At 35.2% G+C, this 26646-nt stretch overlaps 1 protein-coding gene across 1 annotated transcript; it reads right to left on the reverse strand.

Annotated features, from left to right (window-relative positions):
* Positions 1-17323: 17323 nt before the first annotated feature.
* LOC139876130 (uncharacterized mitochondrial protein AtMg00240-like) lies at positions 17324-17980 on the reverse strand. The gene is made up of 2 exons (XM_071863432.1): positions 17732-17980; positions 17324-17527 (listed from the first exon to the last, which is right to left on the reverse strand). The coding sequence occupies exons 1-2, from the start codon at positions 17978-17980 to the stop codon at positions 17324-17326; spliced, it is 453 nt and encodes a 150-aa protein (XP_071719533.1).
* Between the last annotated feature and the right edge of the window lie 8666 nt (positions 17981-26646).

A 26646-nucleotide genomic window follows, 5' to 3' on the forward strand; every position in this document is an offset into this window, starting at 1 on the left:
AGGGTATCAATCGACAAGTCTCTAAAGATTTAGTTGATGGTATTCCAACCTTTCAATATGATAAGCATCATGTGTGTCCATCATGTGCGATGGGTAAGCTGAAACGGACCAATCATCCGCTTAAGCAAAACCCCAGTACTTCATCGTCTTTGCAATTATTGCATATGGACTTATGTGGACCCATGCGTATTTCTAGCCTCGGTGGCAAGAAACATGTGCTTGTCATTGTTGATGACTATACCCGGTTTACATGGATTTTTCTTTTGCGAACTAAGTCAGAAACCCTCGCCATTATCATTGAGTTCATTAAAAATATTCAACGCTCTTTTAACAAACATGTTAAGAGCATCAGAACTGATAATGGGACGGAATTTAAGAATGACCCGCTTGATAGTTATTTAAAAGACCAAGGCATTGAACATCAGTTCTCTGCTGCTCGGACCCCCAACAAAATGGAGTAGTCGAACGACGTAATCGTACGTTGTGCGAAGCAGCACGAACGATGCTTGCCTACTCCAAATTACCTCCAAAAATGTGGGGGGAGGCCATTTCAACTGCATGCTATACCCAAAATTGTTGTATTGTAAACAAACGTTTTGATAAAACTCCATATAAGTTATTATATGGTAGACGCCCGAATGTCAAATATTTCCGTGTTTTTGGTTGTATATGCTATGTGCTTAACGATTTTGACAGCCTCGGAAAGTTTGATCCTCATGGCGATCAGGCCATATTTCTTGGTTATTCCTCGAACAAAGTTTCTTATCGTGTTTATCATAAGCGGACAAAGATGATTAAAGAGAGCATTAACGTCAAGTTCGATGAATTTTCAGGAATGGCTTTTGAACAACTCAGTTCAAAACCCGATCCTAACCTGGCTACTACTTCTTTCGCGCAAAACTCAATTTTATCGAAGAAGGGTGTTCCTACGGTTACATCAGAGGAACTGGATATCTTGTTTGATAGTCTTTATACTCCTCAACGGGATTTAAATGTTCAAGCCGTACCGGTTACACCATCACAGTCAACTACTGTGGAGACTCTTCAACGTCTTTTTGATGAAGATTCAATACCAACTGATTCACCTGTTGCTTCTTCATCCTCCCTCCAACCTCCTGTTACTGATAATCTTGAACAAGATCAAGATTCATCATTTGATAGAACTCCAGCTGTTTCTCCAGGTACTCTAATGAATCCATTAGATAATGTTACATCAGATCAAGCAGATCAAGGCTCAACATCAACAACGGTTGATGTTCCAATGGATACAATTGATGTTCAACCTCTTCCCCACACCCGATGGACTAAAAGTCATCCAATAGATCTTATTATTGGTGACGCATCTGCTCCAGTTTCAACTCGAAGGGCTACTCAGAATATGTATCTATTCACAGCCTTTCTTAGTAAGACTGAACCAACAACGGTTGCTCAAGCTTTACTAGATCCATACTGGGTAGTTGCAATGCAAGACGAGATCAATCAATTTGAACGATTGAAAGTATGGCGATTAGTTCCAAGACCAACGGGTCAACGACCAATAGGGGTTAAGTGGATTTTCAAGAACAAGAAGGATTCTGATGGAATTGTGGTTCGAAATAAGGCACGTCTTGTGGCCAAAGGATATCGACAACAAGAGGGCATTGATTATGATGAAATGTTTGCTCCGGTTGCTAGGATTGAGGCAATTCGTCTTTTCCTTGCATTTGCTTCTCATATGAAGTTCACGGTGTTTCAAATGGATGTCAAAACTGCTTTTCTGAATGGTTATCTTCAAGAGGAAGTCTATGTTGATCAACCAGAAGGCTTTGTCGATCCCATTCATCCAAACCACGTTTACTACTTGGAGAAAGCTTTATACGGTCTGAAGCAAGCACCGCGTGCATGGTACGAGACCTTAACAAAGTATTTGCTGGACAATGACTTCTCTCGTGGAACGATTGATACAACGCTATTCATCCGTAAAAACCACGGTCACATTCTCTTGGTTCAAATTTACGTTGATGATATTATTTTTGGTTCCACGTCCCCGGCCTTATGCAAAGAATTTGGTGACCTTATGGCCAGCAAATTCGAATTGAGCATGCTTGACCAGTTAACTTTCTTCTTGGGGTTACAAGTAAAACAATTACCAAATGGGATTTTTATCAGTCAAACAAAGTATATCAATGATATGCTAAAACGTTTTAAAATGACTGCTTTAAAATCAATGACAACCCCAATGAGGACTTTACTGGATGCTGATACTAATGGGGAACCCTTTGATATTACGCTTTATCGAAGCATGGTTGGTTCTTTAATGTATCTGACTGCAAGTCAACCAGACATTACACTTGCCGTAACTGTCTGTGCCCGCTTTCAGTCCAACCCTAAGAAATCTCACTCCAAAGCGGTTGTTAGGATTTTTCAATACCTTAAAGGTACACCTAACCTTGGGATCTGGTATCCACATGGATCCGATTTCAATCTCACTGCTTATACTGATGCGGATCATGGTGGTTGCCATGTTGATAGAAAGAGCACATCTGGATCAATTCAGATATTGGGGAATAGGCTAGTTGGTTGGTCATCCAAAAAGAAGAACTGTGTGTCTTTATCAACAGCTGAGTCTGCGTACATTGCTGCAGCTCACTGTTGTTCACAAGTTTTGTGGATGCAAACTCAACTCTTAGACTATGGCTTTAAGATTTCTAAGACCCCGATCTATTGTGATTCACAAAGTGCTATTGCAATAACAAGCAACCCGGTTCAGCATTCTAAAACTAAACACATAGATATTCGTTATCATTTCATTAAGGACCATGTAGAGAAAGGGGATGTAGAGTTATACTTTGTGCCTACTAAAGTGCAATTAGCTGATATGTTCACTAAACCTTTAGATGAACTTAGGCTAAAATTCTTGATCAAAGAGATTGGCATGGTAGAGTATAGTGCTTGATATTCCTTAGATCTGTTGGGACTTATTTTTGGGATCTTGTGTTTAGGGGGAGTAGATACTTTCTAGGGGGAGCAACTAAGTTTCAGTGCTTTAGATAATTTTTCTTTAAGGGACTGCCTTTAGATTAATGATAACTTCCTAGATATATTTGTTCAATGGTTACGCAAGGGGGAGGTAACTCATTGATATCCTATTTCAAGGGAGAGTGAATTCATTTTCTTGGGAACATAATCAAAATGTTGATTTACTTTCTTGTATATCACATTTTGAGGGGGAGAAAAAGGGAGAAAATGAGAAAATTATTCAAAAATATTGTATTTCAAAAGTGAATTCAAAATTTCTTTATTTTTATATGAAATAATTCACTATGGCTTGTATACATCTCAGTATGCAACCCGTGTCAACAATTGGTATCACTAAAGATTTGTACTTTGTATAAAATTCAAAGTTCTTTTAAGTACAAATCTTATTTTGAAAAATTCATAAAAATTGGAAAAGATAAAATCCAAAAAATATTTAAATTTTACTGAATAAATGCTATTTTTAGCATTTTACCGAGTCTGACAACCAACAGTACAGATTCGGTAAGTTCAAAGTTTTCAAAAATTGTCTCAGAATTGTTTTTCATGAAAAGATTGAAATGGATTTCAAGAGGAAAAATCAATTTGTCAAGATTTGGAGTTAAATTGTTAAAGTTTTGAAAAATTGGACTGTATTCGGTATATTAGGCCCATTCTGTAAAGCCCATTCGGTATTTTACCTTCGGTATCTATAAAAGGAGAGTCAAAGTCAAACATTACTCTCTTACTGTTATTAATTACCTACCGAGTCTGTTGATTATACCGAATCTGCCTAATTCTACCGAGTCCGTCATTCTGTTTCTTCAAATTCTTGGTAATTGTTCATTTTAATCAATGTTTAAGATATATAATTGTAGATCTGAGATAATTAAGTTTTTATCAACCAGAAAAGATCAAAAATAACTGGATTATGACCTTTAATTTTTGAAATCTTGTTGATTATACCGAGTCTGAGTCGATTTCAATTAATCTTTGATTAAACTCAATTGATTTGGAAAATCAACATGAAATCTTGTCTAATCTGAGTTAAATTGACTGATCTATCATTTGACCGAGCCTGATTACATGTTTAATTGCTTATTTGATGAATTCTGTATCTATCGAATGTGTTCTTATCCTGATACCGAGTTTGTTCATACAATTAACATGTTAATATGCTTGTAATTGAATGGTTAATTGATCATGGTTGTGAAATTACATGATATGTGATAGAATATGCATGTTTGAGTGACTTTCTGTTAATTGTTGAAGATACCGAATCTGATTTTCTTTCTTGATACCGAGTCTAAAATTTGGTACCTTGAAATTTTCAGATTTTTATCTTCAAACACTTAACATGTTTATTCTATATCTTTCTGATATGAAAACTCAAGCTTATTTGGTTACAGAATCTGAAGTTTTCATAAATACCGAATCTGCTTGAATTGTGCTGAAAATTGACAAAGTGTTGTTCTGATTCCTTGTGTTATATAATTGACTTTGCATGATGATTTTGTACTAAGATGAATATCATATGAATGTCATGGTTGTCAATTATTTGTTCATATTTGCAATAAATGATTTTTATATCTTAGAAAAGTCATAAAAATTATAAAATTTAAAAAATATAAAAAGGATTTCAAAGGAAATAAGAATAGAGAAATGTGCTTTATGATAACATTTTGTGGTCTTCTATTTCTTATGTATACAGCTTAATGGCGAATAATCACTTTATCAATTCTGAAACCAATATTCCCTGCAATTATTGGACTGCAATTCTAGAGAGGCATACTTTATGGCCTGCTCTGAGCTCCACAGTTAGTGTGCCAGAAATAGACTTGGATATTCTTAACAGATCAATTAGATTTGTGGAGGCCACACAATCAAATGCTACTAATCCACAGGGTGAACTAGCCAGATTTGAATTTAGGCTGAGGGGAGTACAAGGATTCAGGAGTATCACAAAAGCTGACTTCAGGAGGATATTCAGACTTCCTCTTGTACAGAATGCTCCTGCTTTTCCTGCCACACAGCAGATGATGTCTTCAATCTTTTCTCTTGGATATGTTGGAGCAACTAATGTTCCACCTACTAAGTTTCAAAAGAAGTATCTGCACTCCAGGTGGTATGTGATATTCTTAATCATCAACAGATGCTTGTTGATGACAAGAAGTGGATCTGATAGCTTAACTGTGCCAATGCTCAAACTTTTCTACTCATTCACAAGAGTAGAGAATCCTGATTATGCAGAACTTATATGGGATTTGGTTCAGGCACAGGTTGAAAAGCCAAGGAGTTCATACATCCCTTGCGAAAGGTTTTTCTGTATCTTTATCCATGATGCTATAAATGCTTGCAGAAATACAAATATATTTGTACCAGGTACACATGGATTACAGATGAAAAGGTTTGGAGAGCTGAAGATGAACACCCCTATGGTGTCTGATAATCAATTCACTGCGCCAATTTCAAATTGGCTAGTGAGGCTAGCTGAACCCCAAGACGCTCGTATGCGTTCTTATTTTCAGGTTGTAGGAATACCTCTTCCGAACTCGGTACAACAAGAACAAGTTGAACCTGCCGTGGTTCCAGCCCCAGAGGTTGTAGAGGAACCTGTAGTTCAACCACCCGGGCCAGCTAATCCTCCACTTAGGGTGAACCTCAAACGATCTAGGGTAGCACACCAAGCTCAACCCGTGAGGATCAGGGAACCTAGTTCAACTAGGATTGAACCAACGCTTTCCACAACACCCGAAGTAAGTAGTGACACTTCAGCAACAGCATCTGAATCATCTCCTGAACATTCTCCTAAGAGAACTCGATACATGCCTGATGAGATGATTCAGACTCCGCCAACCCAACGAGTATCTAGATCTAGGACTTCGACACCAATCGTTCGCCAAACAGTTACTCCAACCATTGGTGATACGGACCAAGACCTAGAGCCAATTAGGTCACCTTCACCCATCTCCGTATCACATCCAAGAATAACAGTAAGCCCTACACTAAATGAAGCGCAAACTTCGGTAGGCAAGAGATCTAAACGCACGGATGGTAAAAAGACCACTAAGCCCATCCAATCTAAACAGGACTTAAGAATAAATCCCACAAAGCAAGATGCTTCGGCATCTAAGGAAGTAAAGTCTTCCTCTGCAGTAAAGTCTGCGTTGACTCAATCGATTGAGGACACTCAATCATTGAAGTCCAGAACGGCCGAAGGGGAGCCGAAAAATCTTGAAAAGGCACCCTGCGTATCGGCTGGAAATCCTCCTGTGCCTCAACGTACAACAGGGTCTCGAGGTCCGGCTTATCTTGATGAGGAAGATCTGCCGCGTCCCATGGAAACGAGTCAACATGACAATCCTTCAGGATATTTATCAGACTTCCAGCAGACTGTTCCCTTGGTTCATGAAAGTGATCCATTGGTTCAAATCACTTCTCTTCCGGATTCTGAATCTCAGGGTCTGGAGGAAGAGTCTTTAACTGAAAGATATGTGCCACCTCATGGTATATCAATGATTTCAGGAGTCGGGGATAGCAATATCTCTGCGAGAACTAAACAGACGGGTAGTTCTACTACTCTGTCAGAGTCCCATGAGACCAAAGTCATGGAGGCGGATGCTTCGAAAGAAACTTCGCCGGTGACAACTCCGGTTGTTACCCAACCTCCATCAGAAGGGGATATCACGAATCTGACTAGTAGTATGTATAGCCCTACATATAAGAATAATACCGCACAATCATCCTTACCTGCCCTCACGGTAACTCAAACACTTCCACCAACATCGCCTTCAACAGTTGCTGCTAATGCTGCTTTTGTTCATGGTTACACTTTTGTTTCACCAACTGGGTCACCTTCTCGAAGTTCAAATAGATATGGATTACAGTATCTCTCTGACAATGAGGTGGAGGAGCTCTATCTTGCTGAGTTTGCTAAACGAACTGATCTTGATGAAGTTCGCGAAACTATGATGATTTATATTGAGCAAGCAAGGATAGTGTATCCTTTATCTCCATGCAAGTCACCTGGACCAATTCACATGCCTGATCATGATGATTTCGATTCCGACAATCTTCATGAGGGGGAGAATAGACAAGGTGGTTATCGGTCCAGTGTTTTTCAAAGATCAACGTATGAAGCTGGTACATCTTGTCAAAAGAAGGATAAAGATGTTGTTGATATATCTAATTCCAGTGATGAAATTGAAGAAATTCAGTGTGAAAGTTTTCTAGATGAATCGAAAAGTCAGAGAGAGGGTGACTCAGGGATGTTAATGATTATGGATTCAGCTGATCAATCAGAGAAAAAGTTAACTCAAGAGGACAATCAAAACTTTGACAACATTGAAGATATTTTGAAGGGGTCATCGAGTGTCGCCAATGAATTCAATGATCATCAATTTGTTAATTTGACATCTCCAACTGACGAATTTGGAATACACTTCGAAAAGGAGATTTTCTCTAATGGCAAAGAAGATACCACAACTCCTCCCGATTTGAATGTTCCTTTTCAAATTGCAGAGATTGTTCTTGAACGTGATGCTAATTACCAACTGAGTGAGGATGAAGAGAAAGATATTCTTCGTTCACCATTCATTGAACAACAAGTATATAGAATTTATGGTGATTCTGATCTCGTCCTTTCTGCATCAATGAGTGTTCTGGGTGCATGGAAATATCATAAGAAACCAGTATATCTTAAAGCTTATCTGAGTGTTCGTGACAAATTCAAATTGAAGAATGAAGAGAAACTTCAAATTCAGCGGAGTTCAGAGATTAAAAGCATAAATAAGGTTTTGATGATTAACAAGGATGGAGTGAAGATGCCATTGTTTCAAGTTACAAGAATGGATGATGATGATTACCAATTCTCAGAAGCGGATTTTGATAAACTGAAGATGAATGACATTATTTTCATTTACAACTATCTGATTAACTTGAATGAATCTGCAACAATTTATCATGCTACTGCAATGAAGGCAGTCTACAGATTTATTCTTGATTCGATGAGATGGATGTCAGTTCATGATTTTCAGTTGGGATTGGAATCTGGACACAAAAAGCTCGGAATCAAACCACCAAATCAAGTGATTGAAGAGCTAAGATACATGTCCTTACTTGTAGTGAGCGACTGTCCATATGGGTTTGCATTTGTCAATTCTCACTATACAAAGATCTTCATCAGAGTCTCAGATTTCAGAAGATACTCAGACGGAACGTTGATGTATGCTTTCAAGTACATGAGATGGAGATTGATCAATAACTGCTATTCAACTGAAGATATTGAGATTGTCAAATACATTCTCACGAGATTAAAAAGTCGTCTCAAAACAAGAGTTAACATACGAAGATATGAGAATCTCAAGGGTTTCAAATCCAAAGTTCACTTCAGAGGAACAAAGTTCCTTTAGATGTTTTAAATAGGATTATGTTGTAAAGTTCACATTTAACACTAAGAGGGAGATTGTTAGGACCCCGAAGTTGTATAGTGTTAATGTGAAATAAGCTTAAATGAAGGTTCCTTAGAAGAGGGCTATATAAGGAACCTAAGTAGTCCTAATTAGATAGCCATTGCATTGTAACCGAGTTCTAGAAGCTGTGGAATGTAATTTTACCGATTCTCTCTAATACCGAGTCTCATTCTTACATACCGAATCTCTCTTTATCTTATCATTTCTCTCAATCTCAACATGATCTGACCTATCAGAATCACTGACCAAGTGTATAAGCAAGTGGGATAAAAACAATCTTGTTTGTTTCTTGACATTTTCCTTAAAATTAATTAATATAAACATTTAATAATAATAATTAATAATAATAATATTTATAATAATTGAAAATAATAATAATGAAAATGATAATAATATTATTGTTAATGATAATAATAATAGTAATACTAATTATAATAATATTAACATCAATAATGATAATAATAATATTAGTAATAATAATATGATAAATTAAATGTATCACTTTTCATATAATATATATTGAAATTAATAATATAACTAATACTGATATTAATATTATTATTAATATTAACAAAATAAAGAAAGTAATAATAATATTAGTATAATCAGTTATTTTTGAACTTGTAATTTAATATATTGTTATTATATTTTATTAACCATGTAATATTTAATATTTATATAATAACATATTTTGAACATTTACTACATATACAATAATATTGTTTGTATAGAACTCTTATATATATATATATATATATATATATATATATATATATATATATATATATATATATATATATATATATATATATATATATATATGTGTATATATATATATATATATATACATATATATAATCATTTTATTATTAACCTAGTTAATCTATTCATTATTTTACGTTTTTAATTCTAATTGATTAAAGGGTATTTTTATTAATTCAAAATTTTATATATATATATATACATTTATATTTATATTTATATCTATATATGTATTTACATATTTATTTACACATAGTTTTTCGTGGATCGTCGGGATTGGTCAAAAGTGCAAATGCATTCATGTACTGTTCAAAAGTTTTCGAGACTCAACATTACAGACTTTTGCTTGTCGTGTCGGAAACATAAAAAGATCAAGTTTAAATTTGGTCAGAAATTCCTGGGTCATCACAACGGTTACCATCCATCGTCTTAGACAACGAAACATTCTTCCAGAACTCACGTTGATGTGAGACATAAGCAGGAACATCATGAGAGATTTCCTTGAAAATGCGAGACCTCTCTAAAAACTCCATAATCCCATGATAATCAGCTAGAGACTCAATCTTGTTCAAATTAGCCAGCATGTTGTTGTTGCGACCCACTTGAAGCTCATTGTTGTGTTCATTAGCCTTCTTTGATCTAGACTTAGTAGCCCTTCGAGGTTTGGACCTCTTTTCAGTACGTAGACGACCGAAACTAGAGCCGGCAGCCTCACCAGTAGGAACATTTGACACAGGAGTCCCGGACATTGCTAATACTGAAATAAACACACAAAATATCGCAAACACAAAAATTATTAATTAAAAATTCAAAGTTAAGGTTTCTGTTGTGCACCAGTACGGTTGCAAGGTAGGTTAACGTGGTTGCATGTGTAATCGTACGGGTGCAGGGACAATCCACACGGATGCACCATTGCAGATTCAAAATTTAAACCTGCAATGCAACCGTGCTGTTGCACTAAATAGTAACCCGGTTGTGTGTTCAACCGTGCGGTTACAGTTTGCAACCGTACGCTTGCATTCATCCTGTCTGTTAGGGTTTTCAAAACCTAAATCCTTCAGGCCTTGTGTTGATCATCAAAAAGACTATTGATAAAGGTCTAAGGACCTCTGACTAACATAAAACAAACAACAATTTCAGTCATAACAACCTGAATCAACCTTTATTGATCTAACTTATTTAAAAAACAAATAAACCAATCAAAACATGATTAATCGAGCATGGATTTGTTACCTGTAGTTATGAAAATGATCAGAAACTCAAATGGGATTAGAAAATGATCATAATCTACTTCTGAAATTTATTGATATCCTCGAACAACCAATCTTGCTTTGTTCCGGATCATGATACCTTGATTATATTTCTTATTTTTCAACACCCACTTCAGGCCATACGGTTTGCAGCCTGAAGGTGGAATTACCAGCTTCCAAACACCCAAATGATTGAAATGTTGAAGTTCTTCCTGCATAGCTGAAACCCACTCATCATACTGCAACACATATTTGACATCTTCAGGTTCGATTTGCGACACAAAGTAACAGTGCGCATTCCTGAAGATTCTTCTGGTCTGATTCGATTGAGTATAAAAAGCAGTAAAAACATTTGCAGAGGGTGTAACACGCTCATCCGAAGCAGAAGATTCACCTGTCTTAGCACCTGAAACACCTGCAGGGTCAAAAACATAATCATCAAAATGTTTAGGAAGAGATACCATTCGACTAGACCGTCTTAGTCCATTTGTTTCAGTAGATTCATCACTATGAGTTTGAATGGGTTCCGCATTCACGTTTTGAGTAGGTTCCTCATTTACGGTTTGAGTAGGTTCCTCCTTCACCACATCCTCATAAACCTCATCAAGATATAAATCATCCCCCTCAGATTGTACTGTCGATTCCTCTAACGTAGGAATTGAATCATCAGAGACTGCTGTGTCATCATTTGTCCCTGTTGCACTTTCTTCAGCCACAATTGGTACATGAGATTGCACACGCACATTAGACATACGTTCAGTGGAGATACGTATGTTATACATCATTTGTGTAGCAATCTCCTCATCTTCAGAGTTATCCTCAGGTAGATGGAATGAATTAAACAACTCATCATAGTTAAACTACCATGTATACCCTTTACCAGCTGGAATAGATGCATGTCTTTGAACATCAATTTCAGTACGTTCTTCAACACACCGAGAATCCAAGTTATATACCCATTTACACTAATTCCCAAAACTCAAGAACCTACCTGTAACAGCTTTTGGATTGAACTTCCCACCTGTATCTCTAACCATTATGGTACAAATAGAACCAAACGACTCGAGATGTTTGATATGAGGTTTTATTTTCAATAGCAGCTCATAACTTGTCTTGTCGTGACGTTTCACAACAAGAATCATATTCATCGTATAGCACGCATTCAAAACTGCTTCACTCCAAAAAGTAACAGGTAATTCTGAGTCAGCCAACATGGTTCCGGCTGTCTCAATTAGAGTTCGATTCTTTCTTTCAGCCACACCGTTCATCTGCGGGGTGTACGGTGAGCTGAATTGTTGTTGAATACCCCTCTCATTACAGTACTCTTCCATCTTCTTATTTTTGAACTCAGTCCCATTATCTGGTCGGATCCTTCTTACCCTTAACTTGTATAACGTTTCAAGTCTCGTGATCAGCAACTTAATTTGTTCAAATGTATCAGCTTTACTTTTCAGCATCACTACCCACGTGAAAAGTGAGTACTGATGAAACATGACTAGGAACTTCAAGATCAACAGGTTTAATTCACACAAAGGCGAAATTAGTGAATCAAACTAATCAAAGTGAATATGGGTAGCCTTTTAGGATTAAATTAGTCAAACCACAACAAGGATTGTGATTAGATTAATTCCTAGAGCTATTATTCACTACCAGGAGTGATTTGGGTTGAGAGAGAATCGGATCAGGTGAACCAGATCCGAGTGATTGTGTGTGAGAGAGGCTTAACCTAAAATGAAGAACATAAGACTTTATATACCCCTGCTGTTGACTCACCCGTACGAGTCATCCATCACACGTACGAGTTGGCTTCATCAGCCGTACGGGTGATCACTCACTCGTGTCTTCTCATTCAGGTTATAATTATGACTTAGCTCAGCATCAACCGTGCGTATGAGCCTGTCAGCCGTACGAGTGATGCTTCACTCGTACGTCTGACTAAGTCTAACATAGTCAAACATCCGTATCGCGTTCCTGCAGTACCTGTAACCACATACAAACACAGATAGGAGAATAACGAGCGATCATGGTATCCCATAAACTGAAGTACTAATCACAAACGTAGGCAAGATGTCTAGGGACTTACAGAACATGCATCAACAAGTACTCATCAGTAACCACCAAGCAATATGAATGTCCAGTGATATTCTTCTTGTTGATTGGACCGAAGATATGAGAATCTCAAGGGTTTCAAATCCAAAGTTCACTTCAGAGGAACAAAGTTCCTTTAGATGTTTTAAATAGGATTATGTTGTAAAGTTCACATTTAACACTAAGAGGGAGATTGTTAGGACCCCGAAGTTGTATAGTGTTAATGTGAAATAAGCTTAAATGAAGGTTCCTTAGAAGAGGGCTATATAAGGAACCTAAGTAGTCCTAATTAGATAGCCATTGCATTGTAACCGAGTTCTAGAAGCTGTGGAATGTAATTTTACCGATTCTCTCTAATACCGAGTCTCATTCTTACATACCGAATCTCTCTTTATCTTATCATTTCTCTCAATCTCAACATGATCTGACCTATCAGAATCACTGACCAAGTGTATAAGCAAGTGGGATAAAAACAATCTTGTTTGTTTCTTGACATTTTCCTTAAAATTAATTAATATAAACATTTAATAATAATAATTAATAATAATAATATTTATAATAAATGAAAATAATAATAATGAAAATGATAATAATATTATTGTTAATGATAATAATAATAGTAATACTAATTATAATAATATTAACATCAATAATGATAATAATAATATTAGTAATAATAATATGATAAATTAAATGTATCACTTTTCATATAATATATATTGAAATTAATAATATAACTAATACTGATATTAATATTATTATTAATATTAACAAAATAAAGAAAGTAATAATAATATTAGTATAATCAGTTATTTTTGAACTTGTAATTTAATATATTGTTATTATATTTTATTAACCATGTAATATTTAATATTTATATAATAACATATTTTGAACATTTACTACATATACAATAATATTGTTTGTATAGAACTCTTATATATATATATATATATGTATATATATATATATATATATATATATATATATATATATATATATATATATATATATATATATATATATATATATATGTGTATATATATATATATACATATATATAATCATTTTATTATTAACCTAGTTAATCTATTCATTATTTTACGTTTTTAATTCTAATTGATTAAAGGGTATTTTTATTAATTCAAAATTTTATATATATATATATACATTTATATTTATATTTATATCTATATATGTATTTACATATTTATTTACACATAGTTTTTCGTGGATCGTCGGGATTGGTCAAAAGTGCAAATGCATTCATGTACTGTTCAAAAGTTTTCGAGACTCAACATTACAGACTTTTGCTTGTCGTGTCGGAAACATAAAAAGATCAAGTTTAAATTTGGTCAGAAATTCCTGGGTCATCACAACGGTTACCATCCATCGTCTTAGACAACGAAACATTCTTCCAGAACTCACGTTGATGTGAGACATAAGCAGGAACATCATGAGAGATTTCCTTGAAAATGCGAGACCTCTCTAAAAACTCCATAATCCCATGATAATCAGCTAGAGACTCAATCTTGTTCAAATTAGCCAGCATGTTGTTGTTGCGACCCACTTGAAGCTCATTGTTGTGTTCATTAGCCTTCTTTGATCTAGACTTAGTAGCCCTTCGAGGTTTGGACCTCTTTTCAGTACGTAGACGACCGAAACTAGAGCCGGCAGCCTCACCAGTAGGAACATTTGACACAGGAGTCCCGGACATTGCTAATACTGAAATAAACACACAAAATATCGCAAACACAAAAATTATTAATTAAAAATTCAAAGTTAAGGTTTCTGTTGTGCACCAGTACGGTTGCAAGGTAGGTTAACGTGGTTGCATGTGTAATCGTACGGGTGCAGGGACAATCCACACGGATGCACCATTGCAGATTCAAAATTTAAACCTGCAATGCAACCGTGCTGTTGCACTAAATAGTAACCCGGTTGTGTGTTCAACCGTGCGGTTACAGTTTGCAACCGTACGCTTGCATTCATCCTGTCTGTTAGGGTTTTCAAAACCTAAATCCTTCAGGCCTTGTGTTGATCATCAAAAAGACTATTGATAAAGGTCTAAGGACCTCTGACTAACATAAAACAACCAACAATTTCAGTCATAACAACCTGAATCAACCTTTATTGATCTAACTTATTTAAAAAACAAATAAACCAATCAAAACATGATTAATCGAGCATGGATTTGTTACCTGTAGTTATGAAAATGATCAGAAACTCAAATGGGATTAGAAAAACAACAACAACAACTCGTTTCTACACTTTGCGATTTTAGAAGGTTTTTACTTGAATTAGTATTGAAAGCACAAGTGTTTCATGGTTCTGAGTTTGGGTATTTATACTCACTCTGCAACCGTGTGGTTGCAGATTTGTAACCATACACAAATTATGCAACCATGCGGGTGCAAGGTGTACCCATCCGGATGCACTTTCAGTCCAAAAATCCTTACTTTCCTTGTATCCGGGCGGTTACATTGTGTAACCGTGCGGTTGCATTGTGTAACCGTCCGGGTGCGTATACCCAAAATTAAAATTCAACTTTTAAGTCTTGTCTTTATTGGCTTTCGTTTATTGTCAAATTCGACTTATCCAACTTAATCAAAACACATCCTAAACCATGATTTCTCAAATCTATCAATTTTTACAAGATCCCGTTGAGATTTAAAATAAGCCAAATAACCTAATACCCGACTTATTAAACCTTTCCGTTTTTCGGATCTTTCACACTCGCTTACTCCCCCTGGTCCACACATACGGAGTTTATGAAGTAACCACCAAATGAATGCAATATTATACAGTATGAAACATGCACAAATGCTAAAAGCATACTAAATCTTTTTTATCTTTTTCACTTTAAAATGCAAACTATTAAAAGCAAATGCAAACATATACATTGTGGTGAATTAAAACAATAAAATAACCGCATAGTGAATATCACAAGCATGAAGTAGAGAACTAATTAACTCGCTATTTATCTTACACAATCAGGAATAAACTATACAGCTATCATATCATAAACACGTATTTTTGTGAGAAGATGAATTAACTAACATTTTTCTTGGGATCAGAACTGAACTATGAACTATATTTAGCAGTTTTAACATCGTTAATTTCTTTTATTCTGAACTTTTTGTTCCATTTTTGATTTTCAAGTACCTACACTTTTAGTCTTTGAATATCAATAAACTTATTAGACTTTCCTCCTAGACTTTTTGAAGATCACTTGCACATTTAGGTAAATAATCTTAAACTCAGACATCACTTGAGATCGCACAAATATTTTAGGTAGTCAATTGAGCACAATATATTGAACTTGTCCGCTATCACCTCGATGTACTTTCGATTTGATTAAACAAGAAGCATCTCATGATGTTTCTAGCAACTTTATCAGCCATGAGCTTCTACCTTAAACTTATACCTTTCGATTCAAACGGCTTTGTTTGTCTCAATTTTATTGCATACTCCGAAAGAACACAATGACTCGTCGCTATAAACCCCATGCATGAGCGGAAAACTAATAATGAAGGAATGATATGATGTATTTGGGGGTGATGGAATTCTAAGTCAGAATACCCTCCAGAAGATGTCCCCAGCTAGCTAGATCAATCGACACAACCCATATCACAAACAATAGAAGTAACTTCCCTCTAAATGATAAGCAAAGTCCTGTTGAATTATAACTTCAAGGACAGATAGAATGATTTGAGTTCTCTAGATTTGAAACTCTGGCACTTCTCCCCCTCGAATATAGATAACTTAATTCGTTCTGATCAGCACATTGTTTGATCATCTTTCACATTCAAATATATACATTGAGTCCAAACTTGTTATCCCTGATTCTTTGTTGTTGCTGTGGTGCATCATCTTTATTGAGATTCATACAATCATATATACATGAATAAAAGATAATAAAATATATACATCATCCTTTTTTTTTATGTTGCCTTTTAACTTTAGCAACATAAATGAAGATAAACAATAAAAGAAATTAAAATTACAACTTTGATGATATTGCACCACATTTTAAGCTGAATAACACTGTAGCCTTAATCTTTGGCGTTGAAGTAGTCTCCTTTCTCAAACTGATGATTGTATGTGATACAGAATTGCACTTTTCGACCCGTTCATAGTGAGAACACCCCCCTTTGAATACCTGACTAACCTAATGACGCGTTTCTGCCCAAGCATTAAAGGTAAATAGAAACTGGTATAGGTTCTAACAGAGTAAACTCACCTTGTAGACTTACTTGGCAATCCTTCACTAGAGCATAAATCGTAGTATGGGAGACCTTAACCGTCTGTTGAGTTCCTGAACGATCATTTCTCGGTGCATTCTCGGTGATAGTTAGGTGACTACCGTCAACTGATGTAAACCTTTCCATAATTTCCTTGCCAATATTATTTACTTTATGTTTAAGTGATCCTCTCATTCCAATATTCAATCCTCAAAATTTATCAACATCCATTAACTAATCATGTATTACTTACTTTATATGCAGAACGATTAACAAGCAAGTTTAGTAATACAATCATTTTCCATTTTCACATAGCAACTTCTCATTTTCTATCAGATTTTTATGGCTTTTTCATTTTTCAATGTTTTTGTATTTTCTGATGAAGCAATTTTCCAACTATTCTACGAAACAGAAAACAAATAAACCCAATATATATATTTTTTTGAAATGAATAACACATGCGAAAATGATGCAAAATGCAAATGCAAATATACAAATGATACAGATTGGATAATTACTTTAGTAACTCCTTATCAGACACAACCTCCGCCCTTTCTTTTACTCCTAACACATTTAACAGGAATAGGAAACGAAGTCGGTCAAAAGCTTTAGTAAACAAATCAGCCCGTTGGGTTGTTGTACCTATTTGCAGGACATCTATTAGCTTCTTTTCATAACAATCCCTAATGAAATAATACTTGATCCTTATGTGTTTGGTCTTAAAATGATTAACAGGGTTTATAGTAACAGTAATAGAAGCAGTATTATCAACAAAAATATGAGTGTTAGAAATTTGCAAACCGTAATCCCGAAGCTGTTGTTGAATCCAGACAACTTGAGACGTACAACTTGCAGCAGCAATATATTCAGCTTCACACGTTGATTGTGCGACTGCCGTTTGTTTCTTACACTACCAACTTACCAGCCTACTACCTAAAAATTGACAACCACCGCAGGTTGATTTGAAATCTATTTTGCAACCCCCGTAATCAGAATCACTGTATGCTGTTAGATCAAACCCATCCTTTCTCGGATACCATAAGCCCAAACTTGGAGTCCCCTTAAGATAACGCATGATCTTCTTTGCTGCTAACATATGATTCACGTTCGGGTATGCTTGATTGCGAGCGCACAAACAAGTCGCGAACATGATATCTGGGCGAGATGCCATAAGATATATCAAAGAACTAATAATAGCCCTATATAGAGTTGGATTGACTTTTGCCCCTGTATTTTCTGGTGTAATCCCGTGATCACCGCTAGAGGATTCTTGGCAACTCGTTCATCTTCCATCTTGAATCAGCTCAAGATGTCGGCTACATACTTCGATTGATGTAGAAAGATGCCTTTTTCCGTTTGATCAACCTGCAACCTTAAAAGGAAATTAATGGCCCCTAGTGAACTCATCTTGAATCGTTTCTGCATTACATCTTGAAACTCATCAACCATTTTCTGATATGTTGACCCAACGATGATATCGTCCACATGCACCTATACCAACGTTATATCGTCGCCCCTTTCTTTGATAAATAGAGTCTGATCGATGACTCCTCTTCTAAAATCATTCTCTATCATATAGTTTGACAGAGATACACCTTTTCTGGATGATGTGGATCAATAAAATCCGGCGGCTGAGTCACAAACACTATTTCTTGAAGAGTCCCATACAAGAATGCACTCTTTACATCCATATGATAAACCTTAAAACCTTTCCACGAAGCAAAGGCCAAAAACATTCGAATAGCCTCCAGTCTAGCAACCGGAGCATAAACTTCATCATAATCTACTTCTGAAATTTATTGATATCCTCGAACAACCAATCTTGCTTTGTTCCGGATCATGATACCTTGATTATATTTCTTATTTTTCAACACCCACTTCAGGCCATACGGTTTGCAGCCTGAAGGTGGAATTACCAGCTTCCAAACACCCAAATGATTGAAATGTTGAAGTTCTTCCTGCATAGCTGAAACCCACTCATCATACTGCAACACATATTTGACATCTTCAGGTTCGATTTGCGACACAAAGTAACAGTGCGCATTCCTGAAGATTCTTCTGGTCTGATTCGATTGAGTATAAAAAGCAGTAAAAACATTTGCAGAGGGTGTAACACGCTCATCCGAAGCAGAAGATTCACCTGTCTTAGCACCTGAAACACCTGCAGGGTCAAAAACATAATCATCAAAATGTTTAGGAAGAGATACCGTTCGACTAGACCGTCTTAGTCCATTTGTTTCAGTAGATTCATCACTATGAGTTTGAATGGGTTCCGCATTCACGTTTTGAGTAGGTTCCTCATTTACGGTTTGAGTAGGTTCCTCCTTCACCACATCCTCATAAACCTCATCAAGATATAAATCATCCCCCTCAGATTGTACTGTCGATTCCTCTAACGTAGGAATTGAATCATCAGAGACTGCTGTGTCATCATTTGTCCCTGTTGCACTTTCTTCAGCCACAATTGGTACATGAGATTGCACACGCACATTAGACATACGTTCAGTGGAGATACGTATGTTATACATCATTTGTGTAGCAATCTCCTCATCTTCAGAGTTATCCTCAGGTAGATGGAATGAATTAAACAACTCATCATAGTTAAACTACCATGTATACCCTTTACCAGCTGGAATAGATGCATGTCTTTGAACATCAATTTCAGTACGTTCTTCAACACACCGAGAATCCAAGTTATATACCCATTTACACTAATTCCCAAAACTCAAGAACCTACCTGTAACAGCTTTTGGATTGAACTTCCCACCTGTATCTCTAACCATTATGGTACAAATAGAACCAAACGACTCGAGATGTTTGATATGAGGTTTTATTTTCAATAGCAGCTCATAACTTGTCTTGTCGTGACGTTTCACAACAAGAATCATATTCATCGTATAGCACGCATTCAAAACTGCTTCACTCCAAAAAGTAACAGGTAATTCTGAGTCAGCCAACATGGTTCCGGCTGTCTCAATTAGAGTTCGATTCTTTCTTTCAGCCACACCGTTCATCTGCGGGGTGTACGGTGAGCTGAATTGTTGTTGAATACCCCTCTCATTACAGTACTCTTCCATCTTCTTATTTTTGAACTCAGTCCCATTATCTGGTCGGATCCTTCTTACCCTTAACTTGTATAACGTTTCAAGTCTCGTGATCAGCAACTTAATTTGTTCAAATGTATCAGCTTTACTTTTCATCATCACTACCCACGTGAAAAGTGAGTACTGATGAAACATGACCAGGAACTTCAAGATCAACAGGTTTAATTCACACAAAGGCGAAATTAGTGAATCAAACTAATCAAAGTGAATATGGGTAGCCTTTTAGGATTAAATTAGTCAAACCACAACAAGGATTGTGATTAGATTAATTCCTAGAGCTATTATTCACTACCAGGAGTGATTTGGGTTGAGAGAGAATCGGATCAGGTGAACCAGATCTGAGTGATTGTGTGTGAGAGAGGCTTAACCTAAAATGAAGAACATAAGACTTTATATACCCCTGCTGTTGACTCACCCGTACGAGTCATCCATCACACGTACGAGTTGGCTTCATCAGCCGTACGGGTGATCACTCACTCGTGTCTTCTCATTCAGGTTATAATTATGACTTAGCTCAGCATCAACCGTGCGTATGAGCCTGTCAGCCGTACGAGTGATGCTTCACTCGTACGTCTGACTAAGTCTAACATAGTCAAACATCCGTATCGCGTTCCTGCAGTACCTGTAACCACATACAAACACAGATAGGAGAATAACGAGCGATCATGGTATCCCATAAACTGAAGTACTAATCACAAACGTAGGCAAGATGTCTAGGGACTTACAGAACATGCATCAACAAGTACTCATCAGTAACCACCAAGCAATATGAATGTCCAGTGATATTCTTCTTGTTGATTGGACCGAAAAGATCCATATGAAGTAGCTCAAGAGAAGTATCAATGGAATGATGTTTCTTAGCTTTGCATGGTTTCTTGGCTTGCTTCCCTTTCTTACACGGCACACAACCATCAGGAACATGAAACCCTTTTACATTAACGCCTTCTACCATGCAATTTTGAACTAATTGGTTCATTTTCCTGAAACTTAAATGACCAATCCGTTGATGCCATAAAATAGACTCATGTTCAGTAGCCTTGGACACAAAAGCCTGATGCCCCTGTAGCTGCCTTAACATAAGCCTTTGACATATCGAGAATATATAAGTCTTGACATCTGGGTGCCGTCATAAGGATCATGTTCTCCGAAACTTTATAATCCTTTGTAACACTGTTGTACGTCAAATAGAACTTTATGCCATTTATCACACACTTGAGAGACGAACAACAGGTTATTTGACATTTCCTTCACATAACTTACTTTATCAAAACTGACCGAGGAATTTGAAATCATCCATTGAGCAGTTATAAACCCTCCTTGATCACCTGCAAAAGAAACAGGTCCACCTTTAATTAATTTAACATCATGAAGCAGAGACATGTTTCCTGTCATGTGCCGGGACGCCCCACTTGTAGTGACCCGAACTTTTCCATGTTTATATATATTAATTGAGATTGATATTTACATGATTAAATGTTTACAACATGTTAAGCAATCAAACTTGTTAAGACTTGATTAATTGAAATATGTTTCATATAGACAATTGACCACCCAAGTTGACCGGTGATTCACGAACGTTAAAACTTGTAAAAACTATATGATGACATATATATGGATATATATATAGTTAACATGATACTATGATAAGTAAACATATCATTAAGTATATTAACAATGAACTACATATGTAAAAACAAGACTACTAACTTAATGATTTTTAAACGAGACATATGTGTAACGATTATCGTTGTAAAGACATTTAATGTATATATATCATATTAAGAGATATTCATACATGATAATATCATGATAATATAATAATTTAAAATCTCATTTGATATTATAAACATTGGGTTAACAACATTTAACAAGATCGTTAACCTAAAGGTTTCAAAACAACACTTACATGTAACGACTAACGATGACTTAACGACTCAGTTAAAATGTATATACATGTAGTGTTTTAATATGTATTTATACACTTTTGAAAGACTTCAATACACTTATCAAAATACTTCTACTTAACAAAAATGCTTACAATTACATCCTCGTTCAGTTTCATCAACAATTCTACTCGTATGCACTCGTATTCGTACTCGTACAATACACAGCTTTTAGATGTTTGTACTATTGGTATATACACTCCAATGATCAGCTATTAGCAGCCCAAGTGAGTCACCTAACACATGTGGGAACCATCATTTGGCAACTAGCATGAAATATCTCATAAAATTACAAAAATATGAGTAATCATTCATGACTTATTTACATGAAAACAAAATTACATATCCTTTATATCTAATCCATACACCAAAGACCAAAAACACCTACAAACACTTTCATTCTTCAATTTTCTTCATCTAATTGATCTCTCTCAAGTTCTATCTTCAAGTTCTAAGTGTTCTTCATATATTCTACAAGTTCTAGTTACATAAAATCAAGAATACTTTCAAGTTTGCTAGCTCACTTCCAATCTTGTAAGGTGATCATCCAACCTCAAGAAATCTTTGTTTCTTACAGTAGGTTATCATTCTAATACAAGGTAATAATCATATTCAAACTTTGGTTCAATTTCTATAACTATAACAATCTTATTTCAAGTGATGATCTTACTTGAACTTGTTTTCGTGTCATGATTCTGCTTCAAGAACTTCGAGCCATCCAAGGATCCGTTGAAGCTAGATCCATTTTTCTCTTTTCCAGTAGGTTTATCCAAGGAACTTAAGGTAGTAATGATGTTCACAACATCATTCGATTCATACATATAAAGCTATCTTATTCGAAGGTTTAAACTTGTAATCACTAGAACATAGTTTAGTTAATTCTAAACTTGTTCGCAAACAAAAGTTAATCCTTCTAACTTGAATATTAAAATCAACTAAACACATGTTATATATCTATATGATATGCTAACTTAATGATTTAAAACCTGGAAACACGAAAAACACCGTAAAACCGGATTTACGCCGTCGTAGTAACACCGCGGGCTGTTTTAGGTTAGTTAATTAAAAACTATGATAAACTTTGATTTAAAAGTTGTTATTCTGAGAAAATGATTTTTATTATGAACATGAAACTATATCCAAAAATTATGGTTAAACTCAAAGTGGAAGTATGTTTTCTAAAATGGTCATCTAGACGTCGTTCTTTCGACTGAAATGACTACCTTTACAAAAACGACTTGTAACTTATTTTTCCGACTATAAACCTATACTTTTTCTGTTTAGATTCATAAAATAGAGTTCAATATGAAACCATAGCAATTTGATTCACTCAAAACGGATTTAAAATGAAGAAGTTATGGGTAAAACAAGATTGGATAATTTTTCTCATTTTAGCTACGTGAAAATTGGTAACAAATCTATTCCAACCATAACTTAATCAACTTGTATTATATATTATGTAATCTTGAGATACCATAGACACGTATACAATGTTTCGACCTATCATGTCGACACATCTATATATATTTCGGAACAACCATAGACACTCTATATGTGAATGTTGGAGTTAGCTATACAGGGTTGAGGTTGATTCCAAAATATATATAGTTTGAGTTGTGATCAATACTGAGATACGTATACACTGGGTCGTGGATTGATTCAAGATAATATTTATCGATTTATTTCTGTACATCTAACTGTGGACAACTAGTTGTAGGTTACTAACGAGGACAGCTGACTTAATAAACTTAAAACATCAAAATATATTAAAAGTGTTGTAAATATATTTTGAACATACTTTGATATATATGTATATATTGTTATAGGTTCATGAATCAACCAGTGGCCAAGTCTTACTTCCCGACGAAGTAAAAATCTGTGAAAGTGAGTTATAGTCCCACTTTTAAAATCTAATATTTTTGGGATGAGAATACATGCAGGTTTTATAAATGATTTACAAAATAGACACAAGTACGTGAAACTACATTCTATGGTTGAATTATCGAAATCGAATATGCCCCTTTTTATTAAGTCTGGTAATCTAAGAATTAGGGAACAGACACCCTAATTGACGCGAATCCTAAAGATAGATCTATTGGGCCTAACAAACCCCATCCAAAGTACCGGATGCTTTAGTACTTCGAAATTTATATCATATCCGAAGGGTGTCCCGGAATGATGGGGATATTCTTATATATGCATCTTGTTAATGTCGGTTATCAGGTGTTCACCATATGAATGATTTTTATCTCTATGTATGGGATGTGTATTGAAATATGAAATCTTGTGGTCTATTATTATGATTTGATATATATAGGTTAAACCTATAACTCACCAACATTTTTGTTGACGTTTTAAGCATGTTTATTCTCAGGTAATTATTAAGAGCTTCCGCTGTCGCATACTTAAATAAGGATGAGATTTGGAGTCCATGTGTATGATATTGTGTAAAAACTGCATTCAAGAAACTTATTTTGTTGTAACATATTTGTATTGTAAACCATTATGTAATGTTCGTGTGTAAACAGGATATTTTAGATTATCATTATTTGATAATCCACGTAAAGCTTTTTAAACCTTTATTGATGAAATAAAGGTTATGGTTTGTTTTAAAATGAATGCAGTCTTTGAAAAACGTCTCATATAGAGGTCAAAACCTCGCAACGAAATCAATTAATATGGAACGTTTTTAATCAATAAGAACGGGACATTTCAGTTGGTATCCGAGCGTTGGTCTTAGAGAACCAGAATTTTGCATTAGTGTGTCTTATCGAGTTTGTTAGGATGCATTAGTGAGTCTGGACTTCGACCGTGTTTACTTGAAAAATGATTGCTTAACAAATTTTGTTGGAAACTATATATTTTTAACATGTGAATATTTTGTGATATATTAATCTCTTAACGCGTTTGATATTATGTGATAGATGTCTACCTCTAGAACAAGTCCCATTGACTCACCTAATAATAATGAAGAGTCAAATGTAAATTGGAATGATTCGTGGACTGATTCACAAGTTCCCGAAGAGGAACCGGAAGAAGAGTCGGAACCGGAAGAAGAATCGGAACCGGAAGAAGAATCGGAACCAGATGAAGAAATAGAACCGGTGGGGGAAATAATAAAACGGTTAAGTAAAAGAAAATCCTCAACCAACCGACCAAGGTTAATTATGGTCAATGGTGTTTCCGCCAAGGAAGCAAAATATTGGGAGGATTACCAATTCTCCGATGAATCGGATTCCGACGAGAATTCCGATGATGTTATAGAAATTACCCCAACTGAATTTAAAAAGGCAAAAGAAAATAATAAGGGAAAGGGCATAAAAATAAAGAAATCTAATTCCAACCCCGATGAACTTTATATGTGAAGGTATTTCGTATGCCCGAGAGACATATTAAATTAATGTGGCTAATGTGTTATGATCCAAGTCGGGTCATACCCAATAACAAACTTACCGACACTTTATTCGTATTTAATTTTAGCGGTTGGATCGTTGATTAAATACACGACACTTGAACTTTAAAGAAAAGGTTTCTTAAATAATGTTACTTGATATGTTTATATATAAGTTATGAAATAACTTATATAACAAGGATTTAATTATTTATAGGTTAAATAATTAAGTTATGTCACATTTTATAAAATTGGTTTTATAAAATATACATAACAAATAATATACATGTTTATATAATGTGTTTTATAAAATTAAGTTTTATAAAACTGATTTTATAAAATCAGTTTTTTTTATATATAATGTATATTATAAAATAATCCTTGTAGTGGCATTGGGAGTTCAAGAAGCATGCTAGAGATTCCATTTGATGCCCATGCTTTCCCAATTCCTAGAACATGCATCTTGACTCACTTTGGGACTAAGAGAAGCAATTTACATATAAAAAAAAAACTGCACAAAACTTCTGCGATTCTGCTGTCCAAAACGTGGGGTATATGCAGCTCAAAGGAGTTCATAATTTGGTTTTTATAAGCTCCATTCAAGTGTGATTAAATCCTAACCAAAGTACTAAGTGTTGGTTACAAGTTTGGGGTATTATCTCTTGAGGTTCCATAGTTTTGGAACTAGTATTCATCATCATCTTTCTTGGTACTTGCTGTCCAGATTTTAAGGTTCAAATCAAGTAGTTTTCTAGCTTGGTTAATAAGGTTATAAGGTACCAAAGTCTAGCCAAGGTTAAGGGTGATATTGGAGAAGAATAAGCTTGGTGTTTTCATCTTCAAATTCATCATTCTTGGAAGTAAATAACCTCCTAACTTGGAGAAGGTATAACTTCTAAATTACTATCTTGTAGTTTGTAAGCATATTATTTCACAACTTGATCCATGGGATTTAACTTTAAAATGGTTTAAAGATTAACAAGTTAAAATGTAACTAACATGCTTCCGCTTTGATATGTTTCTTAAAAGGTTTTAAGTATCATGAAACTTGTTAAATCCCAACAATGGTATCTAGAGCCGAAGTTGTTGAAATATGCTTCGAGATGGTTATTAAACCCACTATAATTTTACATTCTATGAACATGCATGAAGTAGAATGTAAAATTTTCGGTTTTGGGTGGTTGTCATTTTGGCCAAAATCACTTGTGATTCTGCATTCTGTACTGCAAATCACTTGTGATTCTGTACTGCCAATCACTTGTGATTCTGTGTTGCCGATCACTTGTGATTCTGTACTGCCAATCACTTGTGATTCTGTGTTGCCGATCACTTGTGATTCTGTATTGCCAATCACTTGTGATTCTGTGTTGCAGATCACTTGTGATTCTGTGTTGCCGAT

This window comes from Rutidosis leptorrhynchoides, chromosome 11, assembly GCF_046630445.1.
Source record: "Rutidosis leptorrhynchoides isolate AG116_Rl617_1_P2 chromosome 11, CSIRO_AGI_Rlap_v1, whole genome shotgun sequence".
Taxonomy (NCBI): Eukaryota; Viridiplantae; Streptophyta; class Magnoliopsida; order Asterales; family Asteraceae; genus Rutidosis; species Rutidosis leptorrhynchoides.